Source organism: Sesamum indicum, linkage group LG3 (assembly GCF_026168435.1).
Source record: "Sesamum indicum cultivar Baizhima isolate 11 linkage group LG3, ASM2616843v1, whole genome shotgun sequence".
In the NCBI taxonomy this organism is placed as follows: Eukaryota; Viridiplantae; Streptophyta; class Magnoliopsida; order Lamiales; family Pedaliaceae; genus Sesamum; species Sesamum indicum.
The window spans coordinates 26,170,662-26,182,838 of record NC_142659.1 but is presented as its reverse complement, the minus strand read 5'-3'; the positions used below and the strand labels follow the sequence as shown (position 1 = coordinate 26,182,838).

The 12,177-nt window shown below is 31.6% G+C and overlaps 2 protein-coding genes across 2 annotated transcripts; both read left to right on the top strand.

Annotated features, from left to right (window-relative positions):
- Positions 1 to 1,985: 1,985 nt before the first annotated feature.
- LOC105158821 (UDP-glycosyltransferase 86A1) lies at positions 1,986 to 6,249 on the top strand. The gene is made up of 2 exons (XM_011075702.3): positions 1,986 to 2,609; positions 4,984 to 6,249. The coding sequence occupies exons 1-2, from the start codon at positions 2,081 to 2,083 to the stop codon at positions 5,892 to 5,894; spliced, it is 1,440 nt and encodes a 479-aa protein (XP_011074004.1). The 5' UTR covers positions 1,986 to 2,080; the 3' UTR covers positions 5,895 to 6,249.
- A 587-nt stretch (positions 6,250 to 6,836) lies between these two features.
- On the top strand, positions 6,837 to 11,734 carry LOC105159013 (UDP-glycosyltransferase 86A1-like). The gene is made up of 2 exons (XM_011075944.3): positions 6,837 to 7,472; positions 10,609 to 11,734. Exons 1-2 carry the CDS (start codon positions 6,908 to 6,910, stop codon positions 11,517 to 11,519), a joined length of 1,476 nt encoding a protein of 491 aa, XP_011074246.2. The 5' UTR covers positions 6,837 to 6,907; the 3' UTR covers positions 11,520 to 11,734.
- Positions 11,735 to 12,177: the final 443 nt, after the last annotated feature.

Below are 12,177 nucleotides of genomic sequence, written 5' to 3'. Positions count from 1 at the left end.
GAGGCGTCCACTGTGGGAGCCATTATCATCGAGGACGTGAGACAGAGAATACTGAGTGTTGATCTTTCTTACTCTGTTACCACTTGTGCGCTTTATCATTTATGGCGGATCCCTTGACCTGTCGAAAAGTCATCCTAATTATGAGGATTGTTGTATTGTACTATACTTTTAATTAATAAAATTTACATGTATCGAGAAAATATTTAAAATATGGTATTCAGGTATTTTAGTTTATATTATCTAATAACAAGTTTAATCAATAATTTAATACATATTGATAATTTTTTTGTAAATAAATATTTTATATAATGCATATGAATTACAATTCATTATGACAAAATGCATTTATTCACTGTATATTAGAGTTATTAATCAATATCTCATATTTTAGTTTTAGATGATATTAAAATATGGTATGTTAGTTTATATTATCTAAAAACAAACTTAATTTTTGTACATTGTATATTTTATTTTTTAGATTTTAATATTTTTATATAAATATTTTTGGATAAAATTGGAAAAATACTAAAATTATTTATATAATTTTTTTAAATAAATATATTTTTATATTCAAAAAATAAAAAATCACCGGTTATAACCGAAATGGAACCGAAGCTTCCCAGTTTGGTTTCGATTCCAGAATTCAGGAAATCGAATTTTCGGTTTCGATTCGATTCACCGAATTGAACAAGCCTAAAATTGCACCTAAAACACAAATACTTTTTGTATTTTATAAAATTATAGATAGACATTTTGCTGGCTTGTTAATGCAAATGTACTTCACGGGTATTTATATAATATTTTTCCGTCAAATAGGGAGTATAGTTATAATAACATTATAACTTCATAAAGTGTACTTATAATTTAGAAAATATAGTAAATATTTGTGCATACTCTAATCTCAAGAAGGAGCAATTTTTGAGGTATTTTGTAACTCTACAATAATTAATAAAGTAAATATTGTAATGTGAAAAATCAATTAATATGAATTAATAAGCCCATGATTTTACCTAATCACTCCTAGGGAAAATAATAAGTAAAGTTATTTTTAGGCAAAAAAAAAAAAAAAGGAAAAACAAAACTTTAGACTTTAGAGCATTAGAAAAAAATTACTATTAGCTACAATATCAATGGTTATGGCTAAAAATTATAGTAAAAAATTATTATTCACTATGATTAAATAATCCGATGCAAAAAAATTAGCTTTTTTATTATGAAAAAATTATTTGTCGCAGTTAAAAGGCATGGTAAAAATATTTTCCACAGCTTTTATCCATGACAATATTTTAGCCAACCTTGCAAAAATCACGATCAACGATCGTTGCGTGGTTGTATTCAATAACTATTTATTATTAACCATGACAATTAGTCATTATCCAATATTATATTTCTTGTAATGGAGATTGGTACTTAAATATATTATTTATATATTGACAGATAAAAATATATAGATATAAATATAGATTAACAAGTAATTTAAAATTAGGGACAAAAAAAATAAATAAATTAGAGTGTCAGATCTAACAAACATTTACAGATCAAATAATTAATATTCTATACCAGTATTGCCTTAACCACCCACCAGCAGCCTGGAATCCCCGATTTGCACTTTTCTTCCTAAGTCCAAAACCTGAGGCATCAAAATAAGAAATGATCAACCATATACTGCCGCTGGATCTCTTGCTTTCTCACAAAGGTCAATAGAATTAGGTGAACTGCCTCAATTAAAATACACCCCCATGTGAAATTACACTTTTAGTATTGTAAGATATGGGATTTTCAGAATAATTTCAAGGTTGGAAAAACTCAATATATTTAGTTATTTACTTTATAAAGTTTTTAAAATGGTTCCAAAATTTAAAAAGTACGACACATTTAGTATTCTGCTTTACGGGATTAAATTTGTTGAGTTTTTCCGATTTTGAGATTATTTTAGAAATTCCGTAAAATAGAAGATTAAAGTATTAACATCCCTATCCTATACGATTAAAAGTATAATTTGGCCCCGTGAACACTTAATATTTCTGAATCAAACCAAAGTTGTAGAGTTCATCAACTTCTCAATACCAAACCCCAAAAAATGGGTGAGATAAATCATTCAAAGCCGCATGCTATCTTGCTTGCATACCCTTTCCAAGGCCACATAACTCCGATGGTCAATCTGGCTGTGAATCTTGCTTCAAGGGGCTTCACAATCACTTACGTCCAACTCGAATTTATCCATCACACCTTGTCTAAGGGCCATGACCGTGCTGGAGACGTCGATGTCTTCGTTGAGGCTAGGAAGTCGGGCCTTGACATACGTTACACGACTATGTCCGATGGTTTTTCACTTGAATTTGACAGAAAACTCAACATGAGCGAGTACTGGGAAGGCATGATTCGTGATTTTCCTGCACTTGTGGATGAACTAATCGGGAGCATAACGACATCGGATTCATCAGCCACGGCTTCTATTCTGGTTGCTGATACTCTATATTCATGGCCGGCTGCGATTGCCAAGAAACACAACCTCGTGCACGTTTCGTTGTGGACGGAGCCGGCTACCGTGTTCGCGATAGACTATCACTTGGATCTTCTCAGAGAAAATGGCCATCTTCCGTGTAGTGGTATGTTAACTGCATCCTTCTTCAATTTTAGGATGTGTACCATTCACCCCCTAAGTTAACAAGCGTAATATTTACTCCGTGCGATAGAAAAAAAGTTACTATTAATTGTAAAATTAATAGCTATGGCTAAAAGCTATAATAAATAATGTTTATTGACTTCAGTTAAATAAAATCGATGTAATAAACTAGTTTTTGAATTATAAAAAAAATTATTATAGCTAGGAGTTATGGTTAAAATATAAATGTAAGGTTAAAATGCATAAAACCCCCTGTAAATTTTTTTTTCTTCATATTTTCAAGTAAATATATTTTAAAAATATTTTATTTTGTAGATAGATAAAAATACAAAAAAACACTCAAAACAAGAAAAATATATATATATGTGAAAATATATAAATACTAGGGTATATTTGTCAAAAAAAAATTAAAAATAAGATAAAAAAACAGCTAAAAAAACCTCCAAATGCACAAGGTGCGCATGTAACACACCTTCCGTTAATTACTAATGAAAGGGGTGTTTTTGTGAATTTTACAAAATACGGGGGGTTTTAGCTTATTTCAAAAATACAGAAGGATTTTTAGCTATTTCAACAAAATACAGGGGGTAAAATGCATTTTAGCCTAAAAGTAATGGTAAATGTTTTACCCATCCTCGCAAAAATCAACATTGTGTGACTGTGGTCATTAACTATTTACTACGATTATTTGTTGTTCACAATATTGACAATTAGCTATGATTAAATGCTATATTTCTTGTCGTGGTAAGATCACATATTTAAGTAAGATTCTCATTATATTATATTATATAAATTTATGTTTGTAGCACAAAAAGCTTTTTAACATTTTACATCCTAAATCAAACTTCAAATAATTCTTAATTGGAAAAATATAATTTATGATAATGATAAAAGTAATTAGTGAGTTAAGTAATTCAAGTTAATCTTAAAGACTGAAAATCTTGCATATGAAAAGTGTGTTAATTTTCTATTAGAATTATGTTATTAACTAATCAATTTAGATTTCAACATAAAGATGAATAACTATGTACATATCTATTTTTCATATATATTTTCTTTGAAAGATAGAACAAATTAAAATTATGTACATTTGTTTTTTTATTTTACAAAGGTGTCAAGATTTGGTTATAACCATACTGGAGATATAATATAATTAATTTTTTTCACAAAAGAATTACTGAATTTTGTCTAGTTAATTAGTTATTAACTTCTTTTTCATCCAACTACAAGAAAACAAGGCTCATGGGACGGGTTTTTCCGTCTCTAAAGTCAAAGTTATTGTCAATAAAAAAACATATAGTGTTAGAAAAATCCGTCACCAGACTTGTAGCTAAAAGGCCCTACGGCTAAACTTTAGAGACGGAAATATCCATTCTAATTCAATTGAAAATGACAACATTTTAGTAATAATGCATCTCTGTTTTCGTGGATAACCACTCTGCGATTCTATTTGTAAAGGCTAAGTACTTTTCGTTTAAGTCCATTTCTAAAACACTAATAACTCTAATAACTAATCCCTGTAGACCAATTAATATTTTCTTATTTCTTATTTTCGTCTGTGGCTTTGCAGTATTTCCATCTCTAAGTTATCTTTTCATTATTATTTTTTGCCATATTTTTGAATATCTATATCTAAATTTATCGTAATGTTATTTCAACCGAAAAATACATTCCTCAGTTATTCCGTCAATATTATAATTTTATTTAATAATTTAGCAAATATAATATCCGTCTCCAAGTCCATCTCAAGCAGTGATGGATTTTTTTCCATCTGTATGGATCTTTATACAAGGACAAGGCTCTACATATAAGGACGAAAATATGATTATCCTCATCTTTCACCTATAAACATTTGTTTTCTGAAACTTTCCTCTTATATATACTTCCCGAAAACCATAATTTAATATCTTTCTTTGTAATGTTTGAGTTAACTTAAGTAAGGAAGAGTATTTCATATATAGGTTTTAAATAAGTTATATATACATACCTAAAAATATCTAAACTAAAAAATCATGGAGATACTAGATGTGTTCATAATTCAACTTAAAATTAAAATAGACGTAGTAAATAGTCATTGACTACAATTGCAAAATATTTATTTGCTACATTGTTTTTGGAGTGTGATGAAAACATTTTTGTCATGATGGATACGTTAAATTTTTTGATCGATTTTATTTAACGACAGTTAATAACAGTCATTTACCACGACTTTTAGCCCATAGCCATTAAAACGTAAGCAGCCGTAATTTTCTTCGGGGCACTAAATAGAAGATTTTCTCAAAGAGACTCCTCTGCTGGCAATGATATTGTGCTAACTTGGTTTATGATTTTCATTTTGCTTTGATTGAACTGATTAGGCAATGGTGACAACTGCATAAATTACATACCCGGAGTAAAATCTATTAGTTCAAAGGACCTGATGTCGTATATCCAAGCTCCTGATGTTGTACCTGTGCTGATGAAGATCGTGGCTAAGGCATTCGAGCAGGTCAAGAACGCAGATTTTATCTTATGCAACACAGTACAGGAACTAGAAGCAGAGTGCCTGTCAGCTCTCAATCTTAAGCAGCCAACTTATGCCATCGGCCCGATGAACTTTTTCTCGGACTTTACAAATACCGTTGTCGAAAAAAGTCTATGGCCCGAATCAGATTGCACCCATTGGCTCAGCTCTAAGCCTCCTGCCTCAGTTTTGTACATCTCATTCGGCAGCATTGTTCAGATTAACAAGCAGGAGATTGTGGAGATAGCTCATGGGCTTCTCCTTAGTCAGGTTAACTTTATATGGATCCTGAGAAGTACTGATGCTCTCCCTGCTGGATTTCAGGATGATGTGAAAGATGGAGGGCTCATCGTCCCTTGGTGCAATCAGAATGCCGTCCTTTCCAGTCCTGCCGTTGGGGGATTTTTGACACACTGTGGTTGGAACTCGGTCCTGGAGAGTATGTGGAGTGGAGTACCCATGATTTGCTATCCTCTTTACGTTGACCAGCCGACGAATAGGAAGCTGGTGGTCGACGATTGGAAGGTTGGGATTGATCTTTGCGATGGAGGGCGAGTTACGAGCGAGGGAGTTGCTAGTAAGATTAATATCTTGATGAGGGGAAAATCATCTATTGTTTTGAGGGAACAGATCAAGAAAGTAAGCAGGATAATGAGGAACGCATTCGAAACAGATGGATCGTCACAGAGAACGTTTGATCAATTTGTGGATGATTTGAGGGGCAGACTGTATGCAAGAAGGGAGGATATTGGATCAAACAATTAGTCATCAACAATTTTCTTCTGGAGTATGTCGCATTTGGACGGCGCTTCGCCCAGAGAAAGGATAAGGGGCCGAAGAGAGTAACGTCGTCTAGACCTTAGAAGTCAAGAGTTGGAACCCAGCAATATGTGTGGGACGTTGTTTTTACTACATAGTAGGTGTTGTTTCTACTACATAGTATGCATTGTCTACTTTAACAGTAGGTATTGGTTACCCTTTATTAAAATATGACTGTTTTAATAATTTTTGTTAGATATTGATACTCGACGTGAATAATTGTAATCGATTCATTTAAGAAAAAAGGTGATTTAATAACTAATTTAAGCAACCAAATAAAAGTATCCGAAATTTACTTCAATTATTTTTATTTCTATTTTTTTTTTTTATATGGAATTACATTTGATCAAACGATTTGCATATCTGGTACATATGCAATCAGGCTGTAGGCCTATCCCATCTCCTGACCTCAACACAGTATCTCTCATCCACAGAAAGTGGATCCTCCTTTATATCCACAACACGCACTGTTGCTCTTACTATTTACATCTCTCGTCATTATGAAGATTCCATCGAAATAGAGCTTTTCCATATGCATGTCTCAACTTATAACGTTATGTCAACCTTAACGCATAAACTAACCACAACATCGAAATTCGTTTGAATTTTTTTGTTGCAAAATCTATTTTATTTTTTATTTCATTAAAAATACACAAGCTAGCTATGTGTATATTATTATTTTTAAGATAAAATACATGACGTCATCCTTATATATGTGGCATGTGTATGTTGAATAAAATAAAACATAGAATAGAATTTGTAACAAAAAATCTAATCGGCACTAAAAATGTCAAAGATTATCAACCACACTATATTTATTGACCGTGATTTTTGCAGGTGTCGCAAAAATATTTCACGGTGGATATACTCATAAATTACCACGATTTTTAGATCAAATCCCTTAAAATTTAGATAATAGTAAATTTTCCACGAGTGTACCTATCTAGAAGGCAGTACATATGTGTATGTTCAATACTGAAAACCAGCATCTTCCCAAAATGGGTGAGACCCATCCAAGACCCCATGCCATTGTGTTTTCATACCCTTTCCAAGGCCATATAACTCCAACCCTCAATCTGGCTACAAATCTTGCTTCAAGGGGCTTCACAATCACCTATGTCCAACTTGAATTTGTCCATCACACCATATCTAAAGCCCATGACGGTGTTGAAGATGTTGATTTCTTCGTCCAGGCCCGGCGGTCAGGCCTTGACATGCGTTACACGACTATTTCCGATGGTTTTCCACTTGAATTTGACAGAAATCTGAACTTCAACGAGCACTGGGAAGGCATGGTTCGTGATTTTCCTGATCGTGTCGATGAACTAGTCGGGAGCATAACAAGGTCCGATGCGTCGGCCGCGGCCTTTTTCCTGGTTGCCGACACTCTATACACATGGCCGGCTGCCATTGCCAAGAAACACAACCTTGTGAATGTTTCATTGTGGACAGGAGCAGCCACCGTGTTTTCGATAAACTCTCACTTGAATCTTCTAAGAGAAAATGGCCATTTACCATGTAGGGGTACGTTAACGGCTCTTACCATATTTAGCGATAATTATATTTATATTTTTTTTTATCTATGATCTATTTACATAATTTACTCTAATTTTTTGTATAATTATAAATTCACCCCTAATAGTAAAAAAATTAGGATAATCTGGTTAATATTATTGACGTTTTTAGGGGCACATGTGTAATCCTTCAAACAATAGAGATAGTTTGTGTAAATATTGATGACATTTTTTGTGGGTGTATGTGTAACTTTTCAAAATGCAGGATTAATCTATGTAAATAGACCTTAAGTCAGGGGGTGTTAATGTAATTATTCCTAATATTTATGGTAAACTTATATCGACACCAATTGAGATTAAATTTAATTACACAAATTTTTTTGTCTTGTAAAATTATACATACATCCCCTAAGGCGGTATACCACAATTAGAGATATTTGTGTAAAATTTCATCCTAAATAGGAGTGTGTACTCGCTTTTTTTTTTCTTTCAAAAACTAGAATGCAATTATACTTGTAATTTTATAAATAATAGATAATATTTATATAATTAAATTTAACTTTAAAAAGTGTCGATATAATTTATCCTAATATATGTACATATATAAAAAAGAATTCCTCCAGTTGTATTTATGCATGTGTTTGTAATATTTGTGTTTATGGTAGTTTCCGAAAGAACTCCATTGTCTGTGTTAACTAAAATTTGTGTCATGTTTGTTTCGGTAATATAAGATTTTATTGCACAGTGAGGTTAAGTCATATGCTATTGTCCTTATATAAAACTAATTATTGAGAAAAAGTAGTGGTATCATTACTTTTGGTTTCTAAAAAAGATGGTTTAAAAAAAATATTTGAAAAAATATAATTTATTCCAGAACATCCTAAAATAAAATAAAAATTTTAATTTGGAATGGATTAATGGAGTGGTATTTATTATGTTTTAGCAACACTTAATTACGGGTAAAATTATATTTAGTATCCCATAGGATAAGGAGTTCGACATTTTCAATTTATTGCTTTACGAGATTTTAAAAATAGTCTTAAAAATTGAAAAAATTAGACATACTTTGTCCTATACTTTATGAAATTTTCAAAAGGATACCCCAATTGAGAAGATTCGGCACACTTAGTCTCATAAATTAGAAGATTAAATGTATCGAGTTTTCTCAATTTTGGAACTATTTTGAAAATTCTGTAAAGTAGATAACTAGATTTTTTGAGTTTTTCCTATTTGAAGACTATGTTAAGAATTCCGTAAATTAAAGAACTAAAGATGTTGAAACCCCTGTTCTATGGAACTAAAAGTGTAAATTTTGCCCGTGATCATGACTGACTTTTGTTTTCGTAGGGAAATTTTTTTATTGAAATCTAGTCTTGCCGACTGCAATCAATTCACATAATAAGTATAATCCCTATGTTTGATTTTGTGTTTTGGCCCATTTTAGAGATAGGCCAAAACACAAAACTTTGTTTGGTTTTGTGTCTCCACACCTTCACTAGGTGTGAAGTAAATTTTGGTTTTTTTTTTTTTTTTCTCTTTCCTCTCTCTTTCTTATTTTTGGATTTCTTCTCTCTCTCTCTCTCCTTTCTTTTCTGTCAGCTTTTTCTCTTTGTTTTCTTTCTTCTTTCTTCTTTCTTCTCTCTCCTTTCTTCTCTCTCCTTTTTTTTAATTGTTTTTTTTAAATTATTTGTATTATATGTATTATATATTATTTAATATATAATATATGTGAAAATATAATTAATAATTACTACTAAAAAATAATTATTAATTTATGAAACTATTGATATAAAGATATTTACTATCAATGCTACTTGGTCAAAATATTTAAAATTTTTCTACCTAACGGAAAAATTATAGCAGTTGCATATACTACTGATAATATATCAGTATTATATATCTAATTCGTATTTTTATTACTTCAATTATCTATTAAAATTTATCAGTTTATATATAAAAGTCTAATGAATGTATTCAACATGTTATATAGTGCATTTAACGCTTGATTACAATTTTTTTCAATTTAAACCATTTAAATCTTTTGTACTCATAATTTTTCCTATTTCAATGAAATATTTGAGAAATTTGAAAATTGAGGACAATATACCAATAATACATACTTAATTCTAAATTTTTTATTTAAATTTTATATATTATGTTTTTTCATTCCAAAGATAAAGTCTAACAAAATCATTTTGGAGACAATACTACAATGTCTTTAATTATGTATTAAAATTAGAATTATTATTTAAAATATAAAAAGAAATGCCTCAATAAAAAAATTTACTTAACATAAATATATATATTATATTTCACTAACAAACAAAATAATATATACATACACATATATATTACTAAATGTATATATTAAAAGACATAATTTGACAATGAACAGTAACTCCTGTCTCCCAAATCCCAACATCAAACCTACACCACTTATTTTATAATATTTTATATTATATCAAAACACAAATCCAAACATACCATCTATCTCAAAATACATACTTACTCATCTCTATTTTTCTCTCTCTATCTCCAAAACACAAAAACATAAACACCCAAAACATTAATCCAAACATAATGAATAAGTTTGTCATGTGACCGGTCACTTTTCATAAAATGTACAACAATTAAATCAAAATGCATTACACTTGTTGTGTAATTGGAAAAATTGTATTTTTTGTCCTGTATATCAGGGTTTTATTAGTTACGAAATTCTCCTAAATAGTCCTATAAATTATAATAATTCTCAATTTTAGTCCTTTCATCAGATTCCATTGGTATTTTCACGGAAAAGGCACGTGCTAAGCACGTGGCATTTATTCAGAATACTAACGGAATCTAACGAGAGCTAAAAATGAGATTTTATTTTCATTATGAGGCTATTAATGATAATCTCATACTATCAAGACTAAACATTTTCCATCAAAATATTAACCGAGTTGATGAAAGAACTATAACTCAGATTTTTCGTAAGTTATGGGATCATTAATGAGAATCTCTGACGAGAATGAGAACTGCACTGACCAAAAATTATAGAACCCAAAATACTAATTTCCATTGTGTAATTTATTCAAGTTCCGACAAACTCAATCCGAATTAAAATTTCACATAATGTTAAAGAGTGATTTGATTACGATGGTCAGGCAATGACGAGGAGCACATAAGTTACATACCTGGAGTTCAATCTATTCGTACCAAGGACCTGATGCCGTATATCCAAGATCCTGATGTTGTACCTGTGCTGATGAAGATTGTGGTTAAGGCATTCGAGCAGGTCAAGAACGCAGATTTTATCTTATGTAACACAGTACAAGAACTAGAAGCAGAGTGCCTGTCAGCTCTCAATCTTAAGCAGCCAACTTATGCCATCGGCCCGATGAACTTTTTCTCGGACTTTACAAAGACAGTTGTCGAAAAAAGTCTATGGCCTGAATCAGATTGCACCCATTGGCTCAGCTCTAAGCCTCCTGCCTCAGTTTTGTACATCTCATTCGGCAGCATTGTTCAGATTAACAAGCAGGAGATTGTGGAGATAGCTCACGGGCTTCTCCATAGTCAGGTTAACTTTATATGGATCCTGAGAACTACTGATGCTCTCCCTGCTGGATTTCAGGATGATGTTAAAGATGGAGGGCTCATCGTCCCTTGGTGTAATCAGAATGCCGTCCTTTCCAGCCCTGCTGTTGGGGGATTTTTGACACACTGTGGTTGGAACTCGGTCTTGGAGAGTATATGGAGTGGCGTACCCATGATTTGCTATCCTCATTACGTTGACCAGCCGACGAATAGGAAGCTGGTGGTCGACGATTGGAAGGTTGGGATTGATCTTTGCGATGGAGGGCGAGTTACGAGCGAGGCAGTCGCTAGTAAGATTAATATCTTGATGAGGGGAAAATCATCAATTGTTTTGAGGGAACAGATCAAGAAAGTGAGCAAGATAATGAGGAACGCATTCGAAACAGATGGATCGTCACAGAGAACGTTTGATCAATTTGTGGATGAGTTGAGGGGCAGATTGTATGCAAGAAGGGAGGATATTGGATCAAACCCGTAATCGTAAGTATTTTTCGTCTAAATCAGAAGTCTTCTTGAGTTGGAAGTGGAGTTTGATCTTCAATGATTTCAAGCTTCAATTCATCTTTCTGCAGTCAATAAATATGGCTGCACGGCTTAGCTTTTTCTTCAGAGTTTTGATCTGTATATAAACACTGATTGTAATAGAGATCATATATTTTCTCTGAAGTGGCCTCCACAAATCCTTCATCTTTCTCTTCATGATCTTGTTACATTGTATTGAGCAATTCTTACATTAATTTAGATAGGAAAAATGCAATTCACAGTCATGTGATATTGTAAATAAATAAATTATCCCTTTATTAAAATTTTCCTATATTTTTTCACATGCATCAAATTTAACCCCTTTGTTTGTCAAAATGAAGGAATTTACCTCCTTATGTAGGGAGGTAAATGCTTCATTTTAAAAAGTAAAGGAAGGTATATTGCTGTCTTTATATCATATTAAGTAATTTGTTCATTTATAATATCAATAGGGAGTAAATTGCATTAAGCCCTAATCCTTGTGCCTAAAAACTGCCAGTGGCCAACAAGAGATATGAACAAAAAATTATTCCGATTGTATACTACATTATAGAGTTATTTCATTGCTAAAAAAAAAATTTATTTTATTATAATAGAATATTTATGATAGAGAA